The sequence below is a fragment of the Phlebotomus papatasi genome, chromosome 1 (genome assembly GCF_024763615.1).
Source record: "Phlebotomus papatasi isolate M1 chromosome 1, Ppap_2.1, whole genome shotgun sequence".
Classification (NCBI taxonomy): Eukaryota; Metazoa; Arthropoda; class Insecta; order Diptera; family Psychodidae; genus Phlebotomus; species Phlebotomus papatasi.
The window spans coordinates 100,964,166-100,992,110 of NC_077222.1; the positions used below are offsets into that span (position 1 = coordinate 100,964,166).

The following is a 27,945-nucleotide window of genomic DNA, read 5'->3' on the forward strand; positions in this document are numbered from 1 at the left end:
AACTGTGTCTTCGGTGTGAAATAAAAATAAAGCTAGGGTAAATGTCCTAATTCATAACCATTTCCAGACGCTTTAATTTTGACAGAAGATTCAACACATTTTCTGAAGAGACTTACATAAATTTGCTTCTTGACTCTTCTAGAATGTTACTGTTTAGTGAAAATTCTTAGATATAATTTGAAAACTTCTTAAATACAAGAAAAATACGCGAGCGTAAAATGCTTCTATTGGAAACATATTAATCCAAATGGAGACAAGGGAAAGTTTCTAATTGGAGACAAACAGTGTAAGTGAAACCACGACGAAAGGCTTCTAAAATCTTGTTAAGTTGCTCCTGAGTGCAGGATTTGTTCTTATTCCTGGTCTATTCTCCTTTCTCTTTTAAAACAATAAGAAAATCTCTCCAAAAAACATCATATTTCCGGCATTTGCAGATACTTCAGAAAACCCCTTTTTGTTCACGAAATAAGTAATTATTTCATTTGAAAACTTCACGTACCGTTAATAATAAAGATTATAGCACTTAATTTAACTAAAATTAGCCAGAAATTATACATAAATGTTAAATAAAACGAATAACAGTCACCTTATTGTGTTTTTCATTGGAAAACATGGTCGATCAATGAAAAATTCGATGGTAAAAAGATACACTTTTAATTTTTCTGAGAAATTAAGAAATTAAAATTTGAGAATATTAATAGATTTTTGCTTTATTTGGAGCAAAATGAGCTAAATAATGAAAGTGTGGTATAGAAAATATATAAATATAATAATTTAGTACTGTATTTATCAGGGAAAAAATGACGTTTCCATTTGGAGTAGCGAAAAATTTCCATTTGGAGCAGGTTTGAATTAGCTTAATTTACCCTAATTCTGTTGGATTATAACTTAAAAAAATCGTAAACGGACAACAAATTCGAGTTACGGATATACAAATTATTCAGTAGTAGCTCCGGCACACCTTTTGGATCAAAACAATTTCAGGAAATCAAAATTCACTATACCGTTGATTCTCAAACGTTTCGCATGTTTGTATCACCCTTTTGCTCTCAAAATTAGATAAAACTAATTGAATTGAATGGTGTGATGCTTAAAAGAAAAAGAGGAGTGCGAAAGAATGGGATGGACTTATGCATAAAGTTTGGGAATGAAAGGGACCTGAATTTTGATTTTATAAAATTTTCTTGATCTAAAAGGTGTGCCAGAGCTATAAACACATAAATTTTTTTATTTGTTTTTTAAGTTAATTTAATTCTTGCTCGGATTCCTTAAAATTTTAGACGTTTAATGAGATCTATGAAGACAATTGGTGGTAAAAAAGTTAAAAAATTGATGCCTGCTTAGTAACTTTTGATTTAATTCCAAGAGATATCTACGTAATTCAAAAAAAAAAAAAATTAAAAAATTGATGCCTGCTTAGTATAACTTTTGATTTAATTCCACGAGATATCTACGTAATTCATTCGCTTCTCGGCCTAACGGCTAAGATCAAAGTGTAGTATCTACGTAATTCGAAAAAAAACAAAAAATTGATTCCTGTTTAATAACTTTGGGTCAATTTTTGAATGTTTGATGGTCAATTTCGTCAATTTCTATGAATTTGCCACTGGTTCGTATTATTCATGGAATGATTGACCTATTAATGTTAGATCATACGCAAAATATTATAGCAAATATAAATAAATTGAATAAATAAATCTACCGCTCGAGACGAGGAACCGGTCGAGCGAGGGCACTTTACCTTATTTAAATGCATAAATACATGTTCTTTGACTCTGTAAACATAAAAAAAAATATTTTTTTCTTTTTTATTTAAATTTTCACTGCCTTTGTTTTTTTGTCCTTTTTGCGTTTGTTTTTCTTTACTTCTGAAAGCTGTAAAAGTGTAAAGTTAACTCTTTTGGATTCATTTTAAAAGCTTAAAAAATATGTTATTCCTTGGCTAAAACATTTGTTGAACATATCAGTTGAAGAATCTGAAGACAAAGTCAAGTTTACTAATTAAATACTTTTTATGCTATTCACAAAAGCTAGAATATTAAAATAATAAATTTTGCATTAGAAATGTTCTATTATTCGGAAAATTAAAGTAATATTAAAATATTTTCTTTAAATCTCTCAAAAACTAGCGACGGAAGCTCACCAAAATCCTTATAGCAAATGATCATTTCGATTAATTTAATTTTAAAGACGGAGTTTATCATTTTGTCGAACTTAGAGTGAAGATACGATTGAACATTGAGTTGGGTATATACTTGATTGACCTACATTTTTTCGTTTACCTTAAGCATATTTTGAATATGCAATTAGGCAAAAAAATATTATCAAATTTCAGATGTTTAAGCTTTCTTGTAATGTTCAGCTCCAAAACAGATCAAAACACTTCTTAACACTTTAAAGTTTGACAGAAATATCGCTTTTTAGTTTTTTTCGTTATTTATTATTGATATAAAATTTATTGAATCTTGTTGTAATAGAAAAATTAAGCCAAATAAATTCTCTGTACATATTAAATAAAAAAAAGAAATTGGCGTAAATGCCACTTCGGGATTTTATGTTAAGAAATGCTAGTACAGTAGAGTCTCTCAAATCTGAATCTCTCAAATTCGAACGCCGGTTGGATTCAAAATGTCAATTGTAGGGTTGTGTTAAAAATTTCGTATTCTGGACGAATGAAAATCATATTTATGTGCTACTTCCTGAATGTATGATCGTATAAAATGAAAAGGAAGTATGTTACCACTAAGATTTGTGAGAAATTACGGGAATTTGATTCAAAGTGCAATTTAATCTCACATAAATTCAGTTAGTTTTAAAAATATCGTTCGAATTTGAGAGGTGAGAAATGTCAAAAATACCCCCCAATCGTTCGAATTTGAGAGACTCTACTGTAATTTAAAACTTACTCTTTGATAAATCCATGAAACTCGATTAAGACAACGAATGAACCTTCTGCTGGGAAGTGTACTTGAGGAATGTTTAAAAGCTAAAGGGCCGATCAAGAAACAATGTTGAGAGATCACGATAACATCCAAATTGGTTGAAAGAAAACCCTATAGGGGACCATTGTTCAATTTCTTCTTCATTCGATCCAACGCGTGTTGTAAATAATAAACATTCTGATAAAATCTAAAAAGCATTTATTTGAGTTTATTGACATTTTCATCATTTTTGCAATAGTCCTTTTTCTTCGTGATTGTTCTCTATGAATGATTATTTTTTTTAATATTGCCTAGCTTCAGACTATTTGTGACACCTTCACAATTTATTTAAAATCTACCTAAAAACCAGCCTTGCCAGCCTAAAACCCTAAAATATCGTAATACTTTTAGAAATGCAATCTATAATACCTATAAATATTCTTTTTACAAAATTGTGTTCTTTTGGTTGCTTCTTCTCTCTCTCTTTAATTGGATTTACAAAAATTTCTGAAGTCTGTGATCGTAATCCCATAAATACGAATTACTAATACAGATTTTAATATCACAGCAAAATCGAGAATGTTTCTCGCCATCATCTTCCTGTTATACTTGGTTGAGAGTAGTTTCTTCTCGATCTTTGATAGAGGTTCTGATTAAGATGCCATTGTGAGAGGCTGGTTCGGGATCTGAAGCTTGCCTACATCCTCTAAAGTTATTGCAAAGAACCATGCACTGCAAAAACATTTCGGAAATTATTAGGTTTCAAAGATTTTTTATCTATTTGGAAAGTTTGAACTTACATTAAAATAAGCCATTATGATTCCTATGATAAACCCTGCCAGGACATCATACCAATGATGTCGATGGTCAGTTACTCTGGATAGTCCACAAAAACATGCCCAAGATATGCAAATAGTCTGAAGTAGTGGTACAAGTAAAATACTTTTCAATTTTGGAATTCGCTTCTGGAAGTACCAGATGATGAATAGGGCTTCGAAAGCTGATACAGCTGAATGTCCAGAAGGGAAGGATTTCTGACTATCTTTGACAAAAGATATTCTTGGTTCAGTGTTTTTGCACACGTAGCGAAATATGAGTTCCCTGGAAAGATTAAGGATATATTATTAAACTTCCATTAAATTCCGAATCATTTTCGTATTTACCCTGGCTGGCAAACATCCATAACATCAGGACGGCATGTGTAGAAAAAGTGAGGGCGTAATCCTCCCACAACGACTTTAAGTGTCTGAACTATTGCCAAGCTCATTATAATGCCAATGTAGTATTTCTTAAAAAAATAAAATGCCTTCTTAAGGGATGTCCTCGTACGGGATAGTTTGAGGTTTGCTGGTTTGGCTAATATAGCCTCGGTTATCCATAACTAAAAAAAAAAGTTTAAAAAATAAATAAATATAAGGCTTAATCTAAAATTTGATTTTAAAAAGACTTACTATGAAAAAGGGTAAGAATGTAGAAAGTATAAGAACTGCTGGTGAAATCGTATCTCCATTGTACTTAAAGGATAGGGCAGGGTCTCGACAGTGGAACTCACGTTGCGTATGGGGAAACCATCCACCTTCAATCACAGCGAACCATGCAGCAACTGAAAATATTATTAAGTTTAAAAGTAAATAAAGCTTAGCGTTTGATAAGGGCTTTGAAAAGTCATAAAATTTTCATAATAAATATCGATTGTGTAAGTTATCAAATGCTTGTTGCGTAAATCAAACCACAAATCGCATAGAGTTTTGGCGTGTTTTAGGCGTGATCCGTATAAATAAATATTCAATAGATTTTTTGGAAAATATATTAAACAAATTATAGCCCCTTATGATTAAATTTGAAACAGAATTTTAATATAATATTTTTTTATTAAAATCTTGTTCCACAATTCAACGCTTTTACAAAGAATTATAAAAAAAGATGTAAAAACAAATTTTTTAAAACACTTCAGGTTTTTGCAATCTTATAATGATTATCTGAGAATAAAAATATAACTGCGATTCGGTTAGTAAAATACGAAATTGAACCAGTAAACAAGAATTACTGATTTAACAACGAAATTTCAATATGCAGTGGCATAGAATAGTGGAACAATTTAATGTCATACCGCGTATTTAAGATATTTTAAACTTTATTAAAAAAATACTTATAAAATATTTTGATTTTATCATTTTCAAAATAATGAAAAAAAGAATACGAAATGAGAAGATTTAAGTGCAAGAGTGTTTACTGGAGCCTTAAAATGTTATTTAACATACTTGTTTCTTTCTAAAATTATTCTTACTGGAATAAGTATTAAAATATTGCCTTGTGTGTTACATCGGACAAGATCTCTTTGCCCCTAGACTTTTCAGAACCCTTCTAAATATTTTACTACAACATTATATTGCACAAACGATGCTTTTTTGTTTTTTGGTTTTAAAATTGAAAAAAAAATTATAGTTTTAAGAAACAAGAAAGTGTCCGACATTATAAGCTGTCCAAAATTTAGTAAAGTTTCAAATTTCGTAATATATGCACCCTTCAAACATTTATTTGACTTTTAATTCCATGGCTTATACTTTTATTAATTTTAATTAGTTATGGATCATTTTTTTTATTATTTTTTGTTTATTAAAATCAGAAAAATCTATTAGACTTAATTTTCAAATATTCAAACATTGACATGTTTTTTTATCTCCTTTAATTCTTGTGTTTCTGCAGTTTTCTAAGGTATTATAGTGTTGTTATAGTTAAAAGTTGACTAAGAATTTTACCTAATAAAACTTGTATCGCATTTTGTATTACTCTAGAATTTTATAATCTTCAATTGTGTTTTAAATTTTTAGGGGTTGATCTTTGACAGAATTAAAGTCGCACTGTAATTAAAGTTCTCCGACAGTTGCCTTATTTATTCTTATAATAATAAATAATAATCTTAGAACAATATTCCATAGAGGAACTAAGTTTTCGAAAGCCCACTGGATGCAATTCGAACTTATTTAATCCCAAAATAATTTCCAGTAAATTAAAGGAGATTAAGACTAATATTCTAGACTCACTTGCGACTTAAGCTGAGAGATGGCTTAATGTAATTATAATCAGAATAATGATTTTACTAAATTCCAATCAGTTTCCCACTAACTAAGCTGTTTTTCGGCTTAAGCTGAGATACGGATTAGTTAGAAACTGATGGAAATGTAATCTGATTATTATAATGATTATAGTAACGTTAAGCTGTGTCTCGGCTTCAGTCGTAAGAGTGTCTGGCATAAGATAGACTCAGGCTGATCCTCGAGAACAATTAGCGATTAATATTTAGCGATTAAACATAATGTAGAATAAGTTTACGCAACGATCTCTGAAACTATGATCTTAAGTCAAGATAGTGTTGTGACTTAATGTGCGTTTTGCACAAAAAAACAATTTTTAACTTTAGACTATAATTCTTGTGAGCAACCCATATTATTACTATTACTATTATTAGTGTATTAGTGTGATGCCAAAGCAGGTCAGCCACTGCTACTGGTCAGTCTGATGTACCCATTCTCTCTATTTATTAGAGGTTTGTTTTGGTGTCCTTAATAAAGGAAACAGTAAGGGCTGAATCAGATTGACAATAAAATGCTCGCCGTAGCCTCACCGTATTTCGTTAATTTACGTTCATTAATGTAATTAATTTTCATTGCAATTCTTACGCAAATTTTCCATTACCGTATTACCTTATCTCATACTCGGTGGCACTATGTGAAAATAATATACAAAAAATTGAAGTAAGTTCTGACCATTGAGTCAGAAGATAAGTGGAACGATTATCGTTCTGACCATTGTGATGTCCATCTCGTCCAATTGTGAATAAAGTGTAGTGAAAATTTATATTGACCCCCCTTTTCCCACTAGTTACTTGCATACCTGAGGAAGGAGCCATAAAGCTCCGAAACGTCGTATGTGTAGTAATAAAGGAGGATACGTCCAGGTCAAAATCCGTGTTTCCTTTGTCCAAAGTTCAACTCTTGAACGATTCTTAAGCAGTAGAACTTGAAGTTTTCGGAGATGCGCTTGATTTTGTTTGTAGACGAAACTTGTGAATGATCTACCCCGATTTGTTTGAGGGTTATCTTATGAGGGAGAACCTTTCTTAGCATCGGTCTTTAAAGTGTCCCTTTGAGCCTAAATTATTTCTTATGCCCTAGACACACTTACGACTTAAGCCGAGAGACGACTTAGTGGAAAATGATGGAAATGTAGTTTGACCATTATTTCTAATATAATTACGCTAAGCCGTCTCTCGGCTAATCCTCATGTCTGTCAAGGCCCTTAGACTAAGAAGTAAAGTCAATTCGTCTTGTTTTCCTTTTTGTTGGAAGGTTCTACCTGTTCTTCCCTTCTTTCAGAATTATAACAATACGATAGTATTGGTTATCCTTCTGATGCCAAATTTTACAGGTTAACTATTCTCAAGGATTAGACTGAGTCTATTCGCGATCTTTAGATCTCAGGGCATTTGCACTATAAGGCGATCGCCCTACTACCCATTACCTATCATAAAGCTCATATAAAGCTCACTTATAAGTTTTAGCGTGACGTATTATTGATGTCAAACAGCAATTAGATATAAAAGACCCATAAGATTTTATAAGTAATTCTTTTGATCCAGTGATAAAGTTTTTACTGATCGAAATAAATGAATTTCCCAGTACTGTCTTTTAAAGTAATTTTCGCACATTTTCGTCATTTTTGCTGAGTCAATATTTCGTTTTTGGTATTACTATGTGAATTAATGTTTATAGACAAAAAATTTAAATAATAATGTCTCACCTGCAAGTATTTTATTTATCTTTGGAATTCGTCTGAATTTCTCCTGAATTATTTCTAAGTTAAATATTCTGTGACTTGGCATGTAGTACATAAGCATTCTAGTGCACGATTTCTAATATTTCCCTATGTGAAGACTTTTGTGTTCTCTGTAATTAGCTCGTTTAGTGCCTCTTTGGTTGTTTTAAATCACATGTTATAGTGAAAGAATCATTTGTGTACTTTTGCATAAAGACCTATTATACTGAAGTTGCTCTTGGGTGTAAAATCATCTGTGGTGATGGACTTTAAATACTCGCCAACGACTCAATTGTCAACTCTTGAGATTAATGACTTGCTGGAAGTGTTTTATTTTTGTGGCAAAAATCACACTTTGAAAGGGACAGATAATCCTAACCGGCTTATGTAGGTGAGATTCTTAACGTGAGCTAACTCGGAGTGCATGCAAATTCGATTTAGAGCTGAAGTTGGGAGACGCCATTCAGTCATCTTGAATCAAATTCGTGAAATTATACAAATTTTGTATTTAAACCAAAATATCAAGGATTTGGATGAACTGACAGAAAAGTGTTATATGGGTGAAATGTAGACCAGAATGTTCTCTATAATTTTCCCATAGAACATGATCTCATCGATTACTCAGAAGCCAAGATAATCGAGGTTTTTTGTTTCTTAACTCGTTTTTTCATCCAGAGTGCCCCAAGTAGTCATTTGTTGAACTTCAACTATATCAAAGAATTGTTGTATTCTGTGGGATTTTCCATTTAAAACCCTATTTTAAGTGTCTTGGTGGAGTAGAGGCAGTCAAATTGGCATCTGAGTGATTTCAAAGCGTTATTATTGGAAAAATCAATTTTTTCACACTTAAACGGCAAAATCGGAGTGATAGCGTAGTCTGAGCGGAAAATGATGTATGGACGAAATGTAGAGACAAATGTCCTCTACAATTATGTCGAAGTAATCATCAAAATCGGTTCAGCGACAGTCGAGATAATTGAGGTTATGTGATATTGAAATTGATTTTTCGACTGTGGCGCCCCTGGTGTTGGTCCCACGAAGTTCAAATATTCTAGAAAGTTGTAGCATTTGGTGAGATCTTTCGTTTAAGCCCTCATTCATCAAAATCGGTCACATAGAACCGGAGATATGATTTTTTGAATTTCGTGAACTTTGACCCCTCATATCTCCGGTTCTATTGAAACCACAGCGCACATACGCACCATTTTGGAAACGTGCTAGACTGGACTACAACATACTAAAATTTCATTAACTTGCACAATGCCGTTTTTGAGAAAAATGTCTTTGAATTTCGATGAATTTTGACGTTATCACAGCGCCACCTGTGGTGATTTTTTGAACTTCCATCTGAAAGTGCTCATCGAGACGAAACCAAAAAGGTAAAATTTATGTCGATATGTTAATTAGAACCGGAGATAGAGGCCGGTCAATGTTCGAACTTTGACCCCTTATAGCTCGGGTCAGGGGTTATGGATCGACTTAAGGTTTTTTTTGTTTGATAGGTATAATCAACGGCTACAACATACTAAAATTTCAGCCCGATCGCATAAGGAATTTTTGAGTTATTTAACTTTTAAGATTTAAAAATTTTCTTTTTAAAAAAAGCGCCCCTAGCGGTGGTTTTATGAACTTGCGATGTTAGAAGAGGAAGTGGCATTTCACGAGAGCTTTCCAAAAAGTCCTCATTTTTTAAATTCTGACAATTAGAACCGGAGTTATGGCCATTTTAAGAATTTTTTTTTGGACCCTTATAGCTCGGGTCAGGGGGGTCGGGGGACCTTAAGTTTGGTATTGATGGAAAGCTCTAAGGCCCAGCTATAACATACTAAAATTTGAGCCCGATCGATGCCATAGGGGCGGAGCTATTGAGAAAACAAAAAAAGGGGGGTCTTCAAAATGGCGGAAGGAGGGGTGGGGGGTGGGGGGTCAATGCACCAAGTTGCAATTTTCATGCGATATATAACCTTTGCCGAAAACCGCAAGTCGATATCTTTTTTAGTTTAGGAGCTATTAAGCTCCAAAGAGCGGCCGGCCGGCCGGCCGGCCGGGAACGTAACTTAGCCCCCCATATATTCGTGATCAGGAAGTGGCGAAACACATTTTGGCCAAGTTTGAGCGCGATCGGAGGACATGAAATTTTGTTAGGATTATAGTAGGAGAGATTGTTAAGAATCTCACCTAATATTCTAGCGGAGGATTGATTGCAAAATTCTATTGATTTTCTTCCCTTCATCTAATTTGCAGAACCAATAGTCATCGTTATAAAATTATGTTAAATCACAAAATTAGATAGCAGTTTTTCTGAGTGCGCGACTGATTTATGAATGTATTTTGAGACACTAATCAATTTTGTTTCTTTGCTAATCTCATGCTGGAACACTGTATTTGTGCCTTTTCACTCTTAAAATATTCACAAATTCTCTTTATTCTTCTTCAATGCGACGTTCAATGCAGAAGATGCACTTCAATGACTTTCTTCACATTAAAATTTAACACCTTTTAGCACTATTCCCATCAAACTCTACACTCTAAATCAGTCTGAACTCCTCAATGAACTGACACGGAATACATAGAAAATGTGTTACGTTTGTAATTTTGGAAGTGCTGTTATGTATGTTACGTAGTGCTCAGGCACGAATTTAGGAGAATGAGACCTATCAGCCAATTTTATTTATTATTAACCTTTAACTAAAATTGTACGAGCGTTTCGTGCCTGGATTTTAACACCAACGCAAAAAGAAAAAAGAGTTGTGGTTTTTGTCATTGGTTCGTTCGCGTGTGTGTAAATCGTATGACATGTTGGATATTTTCAGCTTTTACGAAACACTCTGTACTCAAACATCATTTCAAGATTAACATTTTAACTCACACGTGGTATAATGCTTTTTGATGTACGCGCGATGTGCAGTTTGCAAATTGGCGCAAAAGCAAATGTTTAGGAAATGTGTGACAAGGGTTTAAGATTGTGCATATCTCAGCCTTGCACTTTAAGTAATTTTGAGCAAATGATTAATTAACCGGTATGCAGTTTCACATGATACTCTTGCAACACAAGTTCAGCAGGCAATATATTTTGCCTGTACCTTATCAAAGAATCGAACTGCAACCTGTCTATTAACGTTATCAGTCCTGTGTGTTATTTTGAAAAGTTAAGGAAAGCACAGGGAAAGTCTATGAAGGTCTTGAGACGAGAGATAGTAGGTACGTTCGATAAATTTCTTGGAATTGTAATTCCTATAATTTCAAAATTGATTAGAGTATCATAAATAGTTACTAGTATTTACCCGTTTACTTTTGGTATTAGGGTAAGGCCAGCTTCAGACTGGAGGTTTAGCCTACACAGTAAAAAGTTGTGTAAAATTTTACTAATAGTGCAAAATCGACCATTTTAGTTGTTTAATTTAAAAATATTTAAAAAATACACAACATTTTGGTAATTAATTGTCACGTGATTGAAAATTACCACTATTATAGTTGAAAAATTCTCAACAATGTTGTTAATTTGAAAATGTGTAAAATTTTAACACTATAATAGTGTGAAATCAGATAAATTAATTATTTAATTGTGATCTCTGTAAAATTTCTCACAATTATAGTGTTAAAATTTTTTAAACAATGTTTCAATTCAATTCAATTCAATTTGAAGTTTATTCCATGCCTAAAAGATACAATGTTTCCTAAACATAAGGCTATAATATAACTTACAATAAGTTTTTTTTTGTGACATGAGTTGCAACCAATTCAAGCTAACAGAGTGACGCTTACAAAAGTTCATTGAGCAATTTCTTAATATGTTTTACAGTTTGGTGATTAAAATTCAATTTCATTCTTTGTGGTAAATTATTGTAATTTTTTATGGCAATAAATGTAATAGATTTTGTTCCATATTTAGTTGTTTTAGAACGTATGTTTATTATATCCCCTTGTTGTCTTCTTTCCTGTGTATTAATTTCTAATTGACTTTGTGTATGAATTAATTTATTTTTTTTATTTTGTGTGTGTAAGATTTGCTGTACTATAATAATTCGTCTTATAGGAAGTACCTTTGTCTCTTTATATAAAGTTTCAGTTTTTGTGTAAGGTAAGGTACTCTCTAGTCGGCCGTTTAACAAGTCGGCCACTATGGGTTCTTCAAGTCGGCCGGTGGAATTATTTATTCATATTATATAATTTTGCAATAATATTCCAGGAGTTTTATAACATCATAAGGTCAGTAATTGTATAAATAACACAAATGACCGAGAATACAAATGAAATTAGACACAAAACATTAAAAAAAATTATTAAAAGTCAGAGGATTCAAATTTACCTTAAGCAATATTGGTAATTTTTCAGCATATTTTGATGTTCTTTATAATATTCACGACATTTTTTCACAAAGAATTATTCGATTTATTACCTGTACAGATTACTTTAGCAGTCAAATTTTGAGTCAAACCGCAAGTTGAGAACTTTAACTAACTCACTGTGCAATAAATTTATTTTCATTATTGATAAAAATATTAATTTTCTATCTTAAATGTGAAGGTGTGAAATTTTAAAGCCATGTTCCTCGATTCGGCCGGCTAAATAAAAGAATAAAAAGAATTTTTCCCTTACAATTTTTTGTTTTCTTAAAATTACTATTCTTTAAAGGTTTTCTTTCTTTCTTTCTCAATATCCTTTTCTAGTCCGTAAAAACGTTACGGGCTTTTAAAATTTGAAAAATGGGTGGCCGACTAGAGGAACCCCAGGTGGCCGAGTAGAGAAACGCTTATATTGAAGTGGCCGAATTGAGGAACACTATACATTTTTAAAACATTTTAATTTTTTAATAATCTAAAATTATTTTATCTCCAAATAAAGTGTACAATCAGATGGACAAAGATCTATACTACAACTTAGGGTGAAAATTTGATCAAAACAGGCAAATTAAATGTCCTTTTACATAAGTTTTTCATAAAACCCATCCTTAAGTGGCCGACATACAGCCCCTTACCTTACCTATTATTATAGTTGAATAGTTTCGTGATTGAAAAAAATAAAAACCGTTATCACTATTATAGTATGATTATAGTTTTTCACATTTTATAGTGTTAAAAAATACACAACTTTATGGTATTTTTTGTCACATGATCAAAAATGAACACTATTATAGTTTGATCATATTTTTTCACACTATTATAGTGGGAAGCCTTGTGTATTTCAACCAAAGTTGTTAAATTTTTAAACAAAAGTTGTGTAAAAATTGTTCAATTTCCATTTAAGACTTATACTTCAGTCGAAATGCTGTTAATTGTACAAAAGTCATACAGAACATCGAATATTTATATGCATAATAAGTATATCGTGAAGATCAGAGCATCAGATGTAATCATTTCGCATTAGAGGGGATCCCGAGTACAGGAAAAACATTAGAATTGTGTAAGAAGGCAAAAAAATCAAAATCTTTGATATGAAATGAAAATTCAATATAAACAGAATTTAACAATTTTCGAGTTTGCACATAAAAATTCAACAATTTTTAAATTAAATATATTGAAATTCAACAACTTTAAAATAAACAATTTTAAAATAAACACTTTTTCCAAATTTAACGCTATAATAATGGTGTGAAAGATTACACACTATAATAATGTTAGTTTTTTTACTGTGTAGTTCCCGAAGGTCTCGAAAATCTTAATAACAAGCATTTTTATTGATTTTCCAAAATCTATGAATCATTTGCCCTTAATATTCAATCCTAAACAACAATGTCCTAAAAAATCATGCTTGATAAGGAATTAGAGGAGTTAAGCCAGATAGCTAAACCTTAGGTCTGAGCCCGTATAAGATTGGGTAATTTGGAATAATCGTTTCTAATTTGGAACTGTGAGATTTCCTAAGATTTTTATATGGGAAAAGGTGAAAACTACGAAGAAGTACTCTCAATTATAAAGAATCACGATAAAACAAGAGGAACTAAAGTGAATTTAAGCAAATTTTCTTCAAAAACAAACGTAAAAATTGTCAACAAAATTTTTCGCCCGATTGAAAAAGAGCCAATTTGAGCGAGAGTCTACTGTACATATCTACTTATAATCAGAAAAATTCTTGAGACCTCGGAAAATTTTTCGAACTACACTAGGAAATCCTGAATAACCCGGAAGAATTCTTCAAAATTGGGTATTTTCGAATTTAAAAATATATTTAGGATTTGAGCAGAGATTCAACAACTAACGAGTGCCTCCGAAGCTGTCGAGGAAACCGTTAAATCTTAAAGAAACCTAGAGAATCAATTGGGATGCCAAGAACCGTTAATGTACACGTTTTGACTCTCATAGATCACAAATATCATACCCGTCAAAATCCGATTTCCGGAACCCTGCGGCCGTCCGGCTGATTCTACTTACAAACGCTTCTGGCGAGAGAACGGAAAGAGATAATTAACAATCGGTTTTCGGCAAAGATTAAATATCGGGTGGACGACATCAGATAGTGATAACAGATCCATCCTTCATCCCCTTCCGCCATTATGTAACACCCCAAATTTCGTTTTCTCAAAAACTCGTCCCTACTGCATCGATCGATCTCAAATTTTAGTGCGTTATAGCTGGACCTAAGACCCTTCGATAAAAAGAAAACTTACTCCCCCCGACCCCCGGACCCGAACTAGAAGGGGTCAAAAATTTAATTTTTAAATAATGATATTTCCGGTTCTGAATGGTTTGAAAGAATTTGGTGATTTCAAAAGCTCTCGTTAAATGCAACAACTCTACGGACACCCCAACTTCATTCGATTTAACAAAGAGTTCAATTAATCGAAAAATCGATTTTCGAAATTTCGATGTCGCAATTTTGCAAGCATCCTGAGGTTTCCTATAAAGAATCTCGGCTACCATAAGCTTATTCAGCTTTCTTGTGCAGTAGAAAAATGGATTTTATTAAAATTTTGTCAAAAGGATGTTACTAACCAATTGGACAAAAGTTTTTATTACTTTTTGTATAGAGAAACATTCTTTTGACAAACTTTTAACAGGACTCAGTTTGCCACCGGTTTCACAAAACTTTTGCGTAGAATTCTAAATGGAAGAACATCCTTTTGACGAAGTCTTCTTTTTAATTTGACAAAACATTTTTTCAAAGTTTGTAATACAATTATCACACGAAATAATTTTATTGCACATTTGAGAAAAATTACATAGATTTTAAATGTAATGCGTAGATGAAATATAAATTTACTTTACTAAATATATTACTAGACGGTTGTTAAAGTAACTTTAGTCATATTAGGTATTTGTAAGTGTGTAGAAATTATGAAAAAAAAAACATTTAAAGATTCAGATTTATAATTTGTTTTTGTGGCTTAATGAATTCGTCAAAGTTTTTCCAAACTAACTAAAATGTTTTACTTTGCAATCAACAAATTATATTACTTTCAATTCAGTGATCACGTTTTCGTTTAAGAATTTAGAGACAGGTGGGAATGTAGTTAAATCTCCAATTTGAAGACCGTTTATGGGCTTATTTTTTCTCTAATTTTTTAGCAGCCAAGAGCTTTTGGAAAATTTTGACTTATAATTGGACTATTAAGAATAAAGGTCCTAAGAGGAAGTGCAACACCTTTGAATAATTAGGTCACCTTTAAAATAGGGTTTATTTCTCCTATTTTTATATGGAACTGGACCTTATCATAATATAATTTGGTTTCACAAAGCCATTGTCAAGCTAAATTATATTATGATTAGGCTCAGTTCTATAAGAAAAAAGCTTAATTTTAAAGTTGTCTGAATTCAAAGGTAACCCACTTTCCCCTTTTAGATTCTAATGACCTCATAAAAATCGTCGCTATTTAGGTTTATAAGACTTTTAAACTGCGCTAAACCTTGAATTTGAACACCGCTTTACGGTTTCTACAAACTGCAGTGAGTTATTAGGTGAGATTCTTAACAATCTCACCTACTATAATCCTAACAAAATTTCATGTCGTCCGATCGACCTCAAATTTGGCCAAAATGTGTTTCAGCACTTCCTGATCACGAATATATATGTGGCTAATTTACGTTCCCGGCCGGCCGCTCTTTGGAGCTTAATAGCTCCTAAACTAAAAAAGATATCGACTTGCGGTTTTCGGCAAAGGTTATATATCGGGTGAAAATTGCAACTTGGTGCATATACCCCCCACCCCCCACCCCTCCTTCCGCCATTTTGAAGACCCCCCTTTTTTTGTTTTCTCAATAGCTCCGCCCCTATGGCATCGACCGAGCTCAAATTTTAGTATGTTATAGCTGGGCCTTAGAGCTTTTCATCAATACCAAACTTAAGGTCCCCCGACCCCCCTGACCCGAGCTATAAGGGTCCAAAAAAAATTTCTTAAAATGGCCATAACTCCGGTTCTAATTGTCAGAATTTAAAAAGTGAGGGCTTTTTGGAAAGCTCTCGTGAAATGCCACTTCCCCTTCTAACATCGCAAGTTCATAAAACCACCGCTAGGGGCGCTATTATTAAAAAGAAAATTTTTAAATCTTAAAAGTTAAATAACTCAAAAATTCCATTGTGCATCGGGCTGAAAATTTAGTATGTTGTATCCGTTGATTCTACCTATCAAACAAAAAAAACCTTAAGTCGATCCATAACCCCTGACCCGAGCTATAAGGGGTCAAAGTTCGAACATTGACCGGCCTCTATCTCCGGTTCTAATTAACATAGCGACCTAAATTTTACCTTTTTGGTTTCGTCTCGATGAGCACTTTCAGATGGAAGTTCAAAAAGTCACCACAGGTGGCGCTGTGATAGCGTCAAAATTCATCGAAATTCAAAGTCACTTTTCTCAAAAACGGCATTGTGCAAGTTAATGAAATTTTAGTATGTTGTAGTCCAGTCTAGGACGTTTCCAAAATGGTGCGTAAGCGCGCTGTGGTTAAAACAGAACCGGAGATATGAGGGGTCAAAGTTCACAAAATTCAAAAAATCATATCTCCGGTTCTATGTGACCGATTTTGATGAATGAGGGCTTAAACGAAAGATCTCACCAAATGCTACAACTTTCTAGAATATTTGAACTTCGTGGGACCAACACCAGGGGCGCCACAGTCGAAAAACCAATTTCAATATCACATAACCTCAATTATCTCGACTGTCGCTAAACCAATTTTGATGATTACTTCGACACAATTGTAGAATACATTTGTCTCTACATTTCATCCATACATCATTTTCCGATCAGACTACGCTATCACTCCGATTTTGCCGTTTAAGTGTGAAAAAAATGATTTTTCCCATAATAACGCTTTGAAATCACTCAGATGCCAATTTGACTGCCTCTGCTCCACCAAGACACTTAAAATAGGGTTTTAAATGGAAAGTCCCACAAAATACAACAATTCTTTGAAATAGTTGAAGCTCAACAAATGACTACTTGGGGCACTCTGGATGAAAAAACGAGTTAAGAAACAAAAAACCTCGCTTATCTTGGCTTCTAAGTAATCGATGAGATCATGTTCTATAGGAAAATGATAGAGAACATTCTGGTCTACATTTCACCCATATATCACTTTTCTGCCAGTTCATCCAAATCCTTGATATTTTGGTTTAAATACAAAATTTGCATAATTTCACGAATTTGATTCAAGATAACTGAATGGCGTCTCCCAACTTCAGCTCTAAATCGAATTTGCATGCACTCCGAGTTAGCTCACGTTAAGAATCTCACCTACATAAGCCGGTTAGGATTATCTGTCCCTTTATTTAAAAATTTAATATTTTTGAAGTAAATTACCCTCGATTCACCAATAATTCGTCACTAAATTTCTATCAATATTCTGAGTCCAATTCCCGGAAAATTTCTGTACAAAGCCCATAAGCTACAGTTGTTATAAAAAATTACTGACTTACAATTAAAACCAGAATTTCTCTACAGATCTTATACAATAAAATTGGTTGATCTGTTTTTTTTTCAATTCAATAAAAATAGTTTTAATTAGATTTTGTCACGTATATAAATAAACAATTTGTAAACGCCTCAACTCGAAATAATGTAGACTGTTAACTATTACTCAAGTTTTATGGCTTTTTTATTCAAAAACGTTCTGAGTCTGAGACAATATTTCCAAGATATCTCTATGCACTTATTCAAAAAATTATTTCACACTTTTCCAGTAAGTGCCCAGCAAAGTCCATTAAGTGCCTTTTGTGTCACACATTGAGATTTATAGGAAAGAAAGGCGTATGAATCTCCCGCCAATAGGATTTTCTTATCAAACATTTTGCAGCAATAATTACTTACAAGTGTACATCGACAATGGAATGCTTTTGTGTGATTGAAAAGCAATTGCCGTATAAAAGTTGGACGTGAAAGTATAAATAAGTATTTATCTATTGATGTCCACTTAGCATCCAATCGATACCGGATGTTTAGTATTTGAATGACTCTTTCATCTCAAAACTGGCAAAACATTTATCAATTTACTATGAACTAATGGTAATGTGGTGGAAATTATGTTGCACTTTGGGAGAAAAATTATTTATGGTTGGCAATTTATCTTGATATGTGTAGCAGACTTGCATTAAAGCGAGAGTCTTTCCTTGCAGAATAAATAAAAATATTGTTGGACAGCAAAATTACTTGAGACGATTAATTGCGATATGTTATTTATTGCTATATTATTTTCAATTTATCAATATATTCTGCGAATTTTTTTTCAGTTGATACAGGTATATTAATCGGATCATGGGGCTGTCGTATATATCATAAATTTCTGGTAAAATTGGTACCTCTGGGAAAAGGTCATTTTCTCAATAAGTTACTTATTTCTTTTCTTGTTTAAATCGATGTTTATGATAAAATGAATTAGGAATTTATAAGAAAAGTCATAGGGTTGATAAAAACGGCTTCTCTAAAATTGACAAGAAGTCTGGCTATTAAAAGGTTACGTGGGTCTCGAAGACTAAAATTAAGGTGAATATTTAAAATCTATTTTGTCTCCTTTAAAGTAACGCCTTAGACAGACTTACGGCTTAAGCTGATAGACGCCTTAGTGGGAAACTGATGGGAATTGTAGCCTAATCATTATTTTTATTATAATTACGTTAAGCCGTCTCTCGGCTTAAGTCGTAAGTGTATCCGGCACATAATTTGCTTCAGATTTAATACACTTATGCTTGAGCTTTTTCCAATTCTCGAAATGCTTATGATAATCACGTTTTGATATGGTTTTAAACTCTTCCGACGATATGGTGTTTGTCCCCTAAATCGTGACAAAACACTATATTTTCATGGAGAAGAAAATCCCTAGGGGCAATTCTTGTAAAAACGGCAGCTGAGGTATGATTACGGCATTGGTTTTGACCAAAAATTCATGAACAAACAACTGATAAATCAATAACCTCAGAAACTTCTTTAATAAAGTGATCCAAAATTGTTCTAATATATTCATTGTTTTTTGAAAAACAGGACAAATATCGTTATTAAAATGTTCTAAGTCTTTTGTAAAGGACTTAAACCTCTTATAATTGTCTTGCTCAAAATAGACTTCCTTAATGCCTTCAATTACGTTAAAGGGTTGAATTTTATTTTTTACACGCAAATTTCACGCAAAGTTTGGGCTCGTTGTCAACCGTTGGAAAGGTCTTGGAATTTCCGACAAAACTGAACCGATTAAAATCGGTTTTGAATAGTTAATGAACCGGTTCATAATTGATAACTAATTTTTATTCGAAATTCAGCTATTTTTGTTCTAAGTTATTTTGGGTAATGTTTTGAGAGATTTATAAATTCGTTCAAATCGGTTGTGAAGCGGTAATGAACCAATTATGAACTGATTACTAATTTTGGTCCGGAAATCAATTTTATTACAGTAGACTCTGGCTAATTCGGCTCCTTTAACATCGGGCTACTTTTTAATTCGGGCAGCAGTTGAATTTGAAAAAAGTTTGTTGACATTTTTCGAGTTCGATTATGATTATCGAATGAAGCAAATATGCTCAAATTCGCCATGCTTTATCTCACTTGTGATGTTATTTTGCATTATTAAGGGGTTTTCATGAAATTTACAATAAATATGCGCATGTAAACTTAATATGAGTATGCAGGTAAACAAAAAATCGTTACATTTCAAACAATTTGATGCCCGAATTTCACTCTAATTCGTCTGTCATTTCGGTCCCAAATGCCCGAATTTGGAAGAGTCTACTGTACTCTTAAAATTATTTTGTGGGATCTTTCGACTGATTTATAAATCGGTTGAAAACCAGTAAATGGTAAATGATGTGAAAGTAATTTTGAGGGATATCATCTAAGTCACGAGTTCGAGCACTTCACAAAGCCTGGGACGCTTTGGCGCCCCTTTTTCTTTACTTTTGTTAACCCTTTAACGTTTCGGAGTCACTCCAGAGTATCATTACAAAAATTGCATTTTCTGCGACAATAATGGTTTTATTGATTTAAAATTGCTATAGTATCCTCGGTCGTAGTCTTATTGACATCTTCTGAAGGTTTGAAGTAATTTTGAGTCATCGTTTAGTTGCTCTCCCCAGTTTTGTGTGACAGGTCAGAGAAAAAGCAACAAAAAATATTTGTGCAAAAAAACTCATTTCCATATTTAAGAAAACTACCGGTTTAAAGCAATCTGACTAAAATAAATTTATTTTTTATACAAAGATATCGGCAGTTGGATCAGTCGTAACTTTCTCATAACCTCATCAGCATTTTGTCTAAAAACATGAAAGTACACTCACTACACAAGAACTGCTGATGAGGTGATGAGGAAGTTACGACAATTGCTGATCCAACTGACGATATGTCATTCTACTTTGTAAATTTTAATTTAGAAAATTGAAAAAAAAATAAAATGTGAATTTTAGGAGCGAAAAGAGTTTAAATTTTTTTTTTTATATTTTCGCATTTTGCGCCTAAACTAAAAGATATAATGAAAAACGGATGGTATTTTTTAAATGGATGGAATTCACAAAGAAGGTATTTTTTAAGTTCAGTTGACAAAAAATTATGTTATAACTTTTTACTCATTTAGTTAAAGCCCTTATCTCAGTGCGGATATTCTATACAATATTAAGAAAATTACGGTAGAAGAATTATAGGTCGTAAAATTCTTGTTGTTAAGAGTAATTTGGTTTTTTTATTTATAAACTTATGAACTTTTATTAAAGTTCTTGGAAAAATACGCAAATAATGCGCGTAATCATTACATATTTTAGGATTATTACGTGAAAAATAAAACAAATTAAATAAAATTTTATTTCCTCCGCTCTAAAAATGTCATACACGTTTGAGGAAAATTTATGGACTAAGAAATAGTGTAAGGAAATGTTTTTGTAACTAGTAAATATCTTACCATTTTCAATGGTAAGATTAAGGTTCACCTAGGATGGTAAGGTTAGGAAATAGTGCCTTAAAAAATAGTTTTTTCACTTAAAAAAAAAAGAAAAGAATTTTGGAAAATTCCGGGAGACATAAATTTCTCTAAGGGGCAGATGTCATTATGCTCTGAGATCTGGGTACTGAATGGTTAGAGGTAGAGACTTGGAGTCTTCGGATAATCCCCATGTAGATCTTTTTGTTTTAAAAATTGCTATGTATTTTTCTTTTAAAATAGGTGTGATTAGAAGGAATCACACCTAAAATCGCAAAATCCTTAGGGCCTGAATTGACTCAGGCTGATCCTCGGGAATATTTAGTTTGTAAAATTGGACAGTAGGGTATTAGGTAAAGAAAATTTATGCAAAGGAACTCTAATATATAATCCAAAGTCCTCAGTGTATGACCATTTGGGAAAAATCTTTCTTGCAAAATTTTACAGGCTAAATATTCTAGAGGATCTGCCTGAGTCTAATTTGGGTCCTTACTATCACGGATAAGAATCAAGAACTCTACACTGCTTTAATAGATTTCAAGTATTTTGAAGTTCAAAAATCGTTATTAGGAAATATTCAACTAGTTCAGTTAGGGAAATGCAGGCACGGTTTGCACATAGGTGAACCTTCAATGGATGAGAATTTTCTCTTTGGTTGGAAAGAGCTAGTTCATCATGTCTTGGCCATAAGATAGATAATTAATAACATCATGAGTAGCTCTTTGCAAACAAAGAGAAAATTCACATAATTTGAAGGTTCACTGTGTGCGAACCATGCCTACGTTTCCCTAGTTGAATCTTTCCTACACTGAGAAAAAAACGGGGGTGTAATTAACTTTCTTTCCTCATAACTTTCACATTTTTAGGTGTAAAAATATATCAACATTTTTTATGTTAATTTTACACCTTTTTAAGGGTAAAATTAACATGAAAAGGGTAACTTTAACCCCTAATACACCTAAAAAGCATAATATTTACACCGATTTCGGATCAATACTGCAGGGTAAAATTAACATTTCCGGAATGTTATTTTAACTTTTTCGGATTTCTCTCACTCAGTGTATAATAAGGGTTTTAAAATTCAAAACATTTGAAATCTATTAAAACGGTATAGAGTCCTTGGTCTTTGACCGTTTGGTAAGTGTTTTGCGATCAAGATGATTCCGCTCTAGGTTTATAAGAGGAATAATTAAATATGAATTGTTTTGTCTAAAGTTATTAGTCATAAAATTTTAAATAAAATATGCGAAAAAACTTTATTTGGTCCTTTAGATCTTGTGATTAAAAGAAAATATGGGTACTTAAACCTGTTGCTTTCGGTTAATAACGTTATTATTACCAGCAGCTAATTACTGACCAACTTAACCTCTGAATTTTTTCTTGTACCTTACCAGGTACAATTTTATCTCCATCTAGATTATTTTAATTGAGCGAATTTTCCTGGTTTAACTAGGAATTTTTAAAATATTGCAAGATAAGATAACAAGTCGGTTTAGAATGTATTTTCGATTACGATAAAGATGTCTATAGCATGAGTACAATTGAGATTCTCAGAATAACTTTTAATCACACAATGACCTGAAGCTTCAAGAATTCTTTGATACAGAAATGTACGCAATGTTATCGTATAAATCTTAATTCAGAACCATCTTCAGTTATCCCATTAACCACAATTTTCTTTACAACAACGCAGCACATTGCTTTGTAAGTTCATTTGAAAACATCGTTGGTATAAGAATACGTCCATTTAAATGTTGATTAGACGTTAGTGCGATTTTACATGATTTCGAGACAAATTTCTTCCTGTGTGACTGCCTCACACCAATTACAAAATTGCTCTCGTGGGCGAACCTATTTTCTCTCATTTGCACTGAAAAATTCTGTCCAATTCATAAACATATTTATGTATTTGGAATACTCACAGAGGAAGCAAATAATAACATCCAAAGCTATACTCGGTGACAACATTACTAGTTGGATAATACAGCCAGTTCTATGACATAAATATGAGATATCACCCTATCTGGTGCGAGATTTCTTACTAATATCGGAAAGAAGTCATTTGATAGTGTCATGAGCGGGAAAAATGGACAGAATCCATTCATTGATGGCCCTGAAATTAGATTAAAAGAGAAAGATTAAGAGTCAAGAGGGTTAAAGAGTGTCGCATGTAAAAAGAACACAGAATTTTTCTAAAACAGATTATGCTCTCTGCATTCCCTCTTTTGTCTCAAAAAGAAACTGTCTTGGATTTCACATCTCCGTCAACTTTTGTTGTGCATGAAATTTAATGCAACTCTGAATTGCATTATTATGTGGTTTTGCCACTTTGAGCCTCAACCAGTGTGGTTGAGATGATATAGAGTGGCAAGGTTTTTTTTTAATCGTCATTTTCTTTAATTTGCTTAACATTCTAATGTTTCACAAGGATTATTGCAAAAAGTTTAATGGATGAATTAAAATTTTACACGAAAACATATTTTTTAATGATGATTTTAATTTTGAATATAACTTTTAATTTCATTATCAATTAAACACTTTTAATTTAGTAAAAGTTTAGAGATAGTTATATTCTTCTAAAAAAAATTATTTGTGAACTTCAGATATCTTTTTTGTATATACTAACTTTTAATTTGCAACACCTGCTTTACTTAAAAATTTAATAACCATTAATTTTACTGTCGTACTCATCAAAAATTATATTCGTCAGGTGTACAATTTTTTTGGAATAAAATATATAAAATCTTTTAGGGTAAGTGTGCCAAATTCCGGCCAGCTTGCAATTCCGGCCACCTTTCTTATTCCTCGAATATCCATGAATTTTTAGTTTTTGCATACCCTGGAGATTATACAATCCAAAAAATACCAAAAAATGTCGCTTCGACGAACAAGATGATCTGAAAAAGACATTGGAAGAATTCCGGAAGGGCAAGGAACTATGAGAATGAAGATGGCCGGAATAGGCTACCAATTCTTTGTCTATATTTTTATTTATTTTAAAGTGTATTAAGAATGATTTTAGAGAAAATAAAGACGATAAACTGTCTACAAGGTTCCAAGCAACACTCCTTATAAAACGTTCAAAAAAAAATCAATTTGTAATAAAAGTATTGCATTTCAAACTTGCGACTTTAGCGCGTGCATGCAACTATGCCGAAATTTGGCACACTTACCCTATTAATTTAATTTTGCAAATGTCCAGATCCAGAAATGTTTCTTTAATTAAATTTTTTTTATACTCCATTACATTGCTAGAATTCGAAGATAGATCAGCGTATAATCTACATGTCTAAATCTTCCCTTATAGATGTAAATCTATATAATCGACCTTAAGAACTATAGATAGCTATCTATTCTTATCACGTCCCCAACTTCTTGGAAGATATGTACATATTCGCTTCTCTCACCTGATGTCCTATTTATTTAATTTTTGATGATTTTTAATTTTTCTTTTCTACACAAAAAAATATTTTGTAAAATTGTTCGTAAATGTTTGTGAATTCCTACAGGGGACTTACAAAATGCTCGTAAATCATACAATCCACGAAAGAGTTCGTAAAAGTTTGTATTTTTTTTAATAAACATGTAATGTATGTAATTTATTTGCCAACATGTGTCTTTACAAAAATTCCCTATACCATGCGTCCGCCGCCGACTCAGCGTTGGTGCTGTACCAATTTTTGGCATAGTTGCATGCAATTGCCAAAGTCTTGAGTTTGAAAAGTAATATTTTTAAATATAAATTTATTTTTTGTTGCTTCTTTTTGAGGAGTATTGATTGGAACTTTGTAAATAGTTTATCATCTTTGTTTTCTCTAAAAACATTCTTAATACATTTTAAAATGAATAAAAATCTAGACGTAGCTTTGGGTAATATATCGGCCAACTTGATTCTCATAGTTTCTTGTCTTTTCGGAATTATTCCAAAGTCTTTTGCACATCATCTCGTTCGTAGAAGCGACATTTTTGTTTTTTTGCATTGTAAAATCTATAGATTATGCAAAAACTAAAAAATCATAGAAATTTGAGGAAAAAAAGAAGTGGCCGAAATTGCAAATTGGCCGAGATTTTGTACAGTTACCCTAGTCTTTTTAATTTCAAATGCCGAAACTAAAAAAAAAAATATTTTTCCGTGTTATGTTTTATTTTTAAATAATTTTGTAATGTATCACATTACAATGGGAACACAATGGGTTAAGTCGGACAGCTTTTAAGCATTAATAATGCAAAAGTTCTGTGTTCGAATTTCCTTTAAATCACCAGAAATGTTTTCTTAGCGGTTTTGGATACTAGATAACGGAACGGTTTTGGAGGCTAGATACTTGCACAGGGTATATATCTTAGTCAATACCGACAGGATTGTATATTCATTATTAGTTTCACTAGATTTTACTTATAATAAAAACCATAATAAAAACTTCTATAAAGCTATCAGGAGTTAAAGCCCATACAGAGTCGGGCTGATCCTTAAAGATAATTAGTTCGTAAAATTTGACGGTAAAGGATCGGGCAAGGAGGATTTATGGAAAAACCACTAGTCCTTGATTCAAAACTCTCAATGTTTGCCCCCCTTAGTGTTCGTAAGTTTTTCTTTAATTCTAGAATTCAATAATTGTGTCTTCACCGATCGGACATGTTAGATCGGATCAGTGAAATTAAGACCATCCTTAAGTGCTAGAATTAAAGAAAAGCTTACGAACAGCAGGTGGTAAAGTTACCCGCATCTGCGATAACAATTTAGGCTAATTCTTTGCCGTCAAATCTTAGGATCTAAATATTTCCTAGGATCAATCTGAACCTAATTAGGCCTTTAGGCTTTTTTCTCTTACGGTATTTGCTCGTTTTACTTCAACGTAGAGGGGAAGGTTTTCAAACTTTAAATGGTATGCTTCTTTACGTCCATCTCTTCCTCATTTCTGAGTCCCGGAGATCTGATACCAACGGTATATTATATCCGAAAGCAGCCAAAATTCCGAAAGCCAAAATCCCAAATGTTCAAAATCCTGAAAAGGATGAAATTATATGGAAGATAATGTGTAGAATAATTTCTCAAATACAGAAAATTTCCCTTTGCCTCCAGAAAGCGCGGGTGCAGTCGTGGGAGTAGCTATGACACTTTTAAGAGTTTGGGATTTTGGATTTCGGGATTTTAACCGGGACCCATATACAGTGGCGACCAAAATAATAGAATCAGCTCCGCAAAGAAACTTATTTTACCTTTAGCATTTTCGTTTATTCCAATTCCTTGAAATAATTTTGATATAGAAATGTTCAAATAATTACATTATGTCAAATAAGTATTGTTTTGGCCGCTAGAGTTCTCTATTTTTCACAGAATACATCAAATCGATAGTGAAAATTGGTTTGAACAACACGATAAGATCACTTTCATTTAAATTAAAGAATGTGGTCTATAAATCGAATAAGTTTAAATAAAGCCATATTTAGAAACCATAAATGACAGTTTTACATTTTTTTGACCGAACTGAATTTCACTATTGACGTATTCTGTGTAAAATACTAGTGGCCAAAACAACCCTTATTCTACGATTCTAATAATTTGAAGATTTCTACTTCAGAAATATAAAAACAAATTGGGAAGAAATACAAAAGTAAAAAAAATATAAGCTTTGCAAAGTGATTCTATTATTTTGGCCGCCACCGTATATATCATACCTCTACTTTGCTTTGTATAACGAGACTTTGGAAGGCTTGGCAAAGTTCTGATTCTGATTATTTTCAACTCGTCAAATCGAAGTTGAAAAGCAGAATATTTCTAATCTGAGGGGATAAATAGGTAGGCCTGTACCTCATGGTTACTTCAAAGCACCATATAGATCTAATTCATTGAGAATAGAAGGAAAAAAATCGAGTTGGATGAAGATATCTTCATTCCAAGCTTTAAAACCTTCCCTAATGGGAATTTGTAAGATGCAAGGCTATACAGCCAATACAGGGACTTTCTCGTAATTTTGTCCTGAGGGTTGAAAGTAAGGCTAAGACGGCAATGGACGCATTAGACAAAGGGACAATTTCAAAAATATATAATTCGAACCTAGCTTTAATAAGAAATTATTTGGTTTATTTGCATTATTTCTTTACTATATTTAGCACGTTTAGGGAAACATTTTGAACTGTTCTAAATCTGGTACGATTTCCTTCCCTTCCTTTATTTTACCTAAATCGATAGTGCCTGATTTCTCAAGGTTTGAACTTTTTACAAATCTTCTGAAAGCTGCTCTTAATCAATAATATAAGAATATTTTCGGATTTCTTCATTTCGCAAAAATGAGTTTGAGAAACTCTGAGCAGAGATGTCTGGCCAATTAATTGAATTTCGGCACAAAGCAGACAATTTTGCGCGCAAAAATAGGTCTTATCGTATTAGATTAGTTTCCTGGAATATATAATGAATGCAAAAAGCACTTTCTTTCTTTTTTTTCTTTCCAAAAAAAATTAATTTAAACACTGATTATTAACTCACAAGACCAAGTGGATTCTGTTGGGGAATTGTGTCAACTGGTGAAGTCCACAAAAATTGAATTATGCTTCTGGAACAACCTTTTTTTGGTGTAATTAAGTCTGGTTAATTAAGTTCATTGTAATCCATATAAGTCCCGCATGTTTGCGGAGGAAATATGTTAGGAATTATGCTTGAGTCATACAATAAGATCACACGAAATGTAACAATTCACTTTTGTCTGGTTGAATGCACTGTCTTTAGCAACAATTTAGATGGTGCTCGACGACTGATAAAAGCAAACTGGCATTCTCTTTACAATTTCATGCTGTTATATCCTCGAGACGAGACGTTATGTTCGACTTCTGTTTGATACGAAAATATACGAGGAAAGTCTATATAACATATTGTCCACATTCAAACG

The 27,945-nt window shown here is 32.5% G+C and overlaps 1 protein-coding gene across 2 annotated transcripts; it reads right to left on the minus strand.

Moving 5' to 3' along the window:
* Positions 1–3,123: 3,123 nt before the first annotated feature.
* LOC129810149 (phospholipid phosphatase 3-like) lies at positions 3,124–27,829 on the minus strand. Of its 2 annotated transcripts, XM_055860452.1 has the most exons (6): positions 27,546–27,829; positions 22,984–23,174; positions 4,373–4,524; positions 4,085–4,302; positions 3,722–4,022; positions 3,124–3,653 (listed from the first exon to the last, which is right to left on the minus strand). In XM_055860452.1, the coding sequence occupies exons 2-6, from the start codon at positions 23,027–23,029 to the stop codon at positions 3,525–3,527; spliced, it is 846 nt and encodes a 281-aa protein (XP_055716427.1). In that variant the 5' UTR covers positions 23,030–23,174; positions 27,546–27,829; the 3' UTR covers positions 3,124–3,524. The 2 variants fall into 2 exon arrangements, with proteins under 2 accessions (XP_055716427.1, XP_055716425.1); XM_055860450.1 differs by lacking the exons at positions 22,984–23,174; positions 27,546–27,829 and adding an exon at positions 7,722–8,091.
* Between the last annotated feature and the right edge of the window lie 116 nt (positions 27,830–27,945).

Bases quoted from the DNA above. Each gene is read 5' to 3' on its own strand.
- LOC129810149 (XM_055860450.1), bottom strand. From the start codon at position 7,818: ATGCTTATGTACTACATGCCAAGTCACAGAATATTTAACTTAGAAATA. The intron at 4,303-4,372 runs GTAAGTCTTTTT...TTTTTTTTTTAG, and splicing joins CATTCTTACCCTTTTTCATA to TTATGGATAACCGAGGCTAT. The intron at 3,654-3,721 runs GTAAGTTCAAAC...ATGTTTTTGCAG, and splicing joins TCATAATGGCTTATTTTAAT to TGCATGGTTCTTTGCAATAA.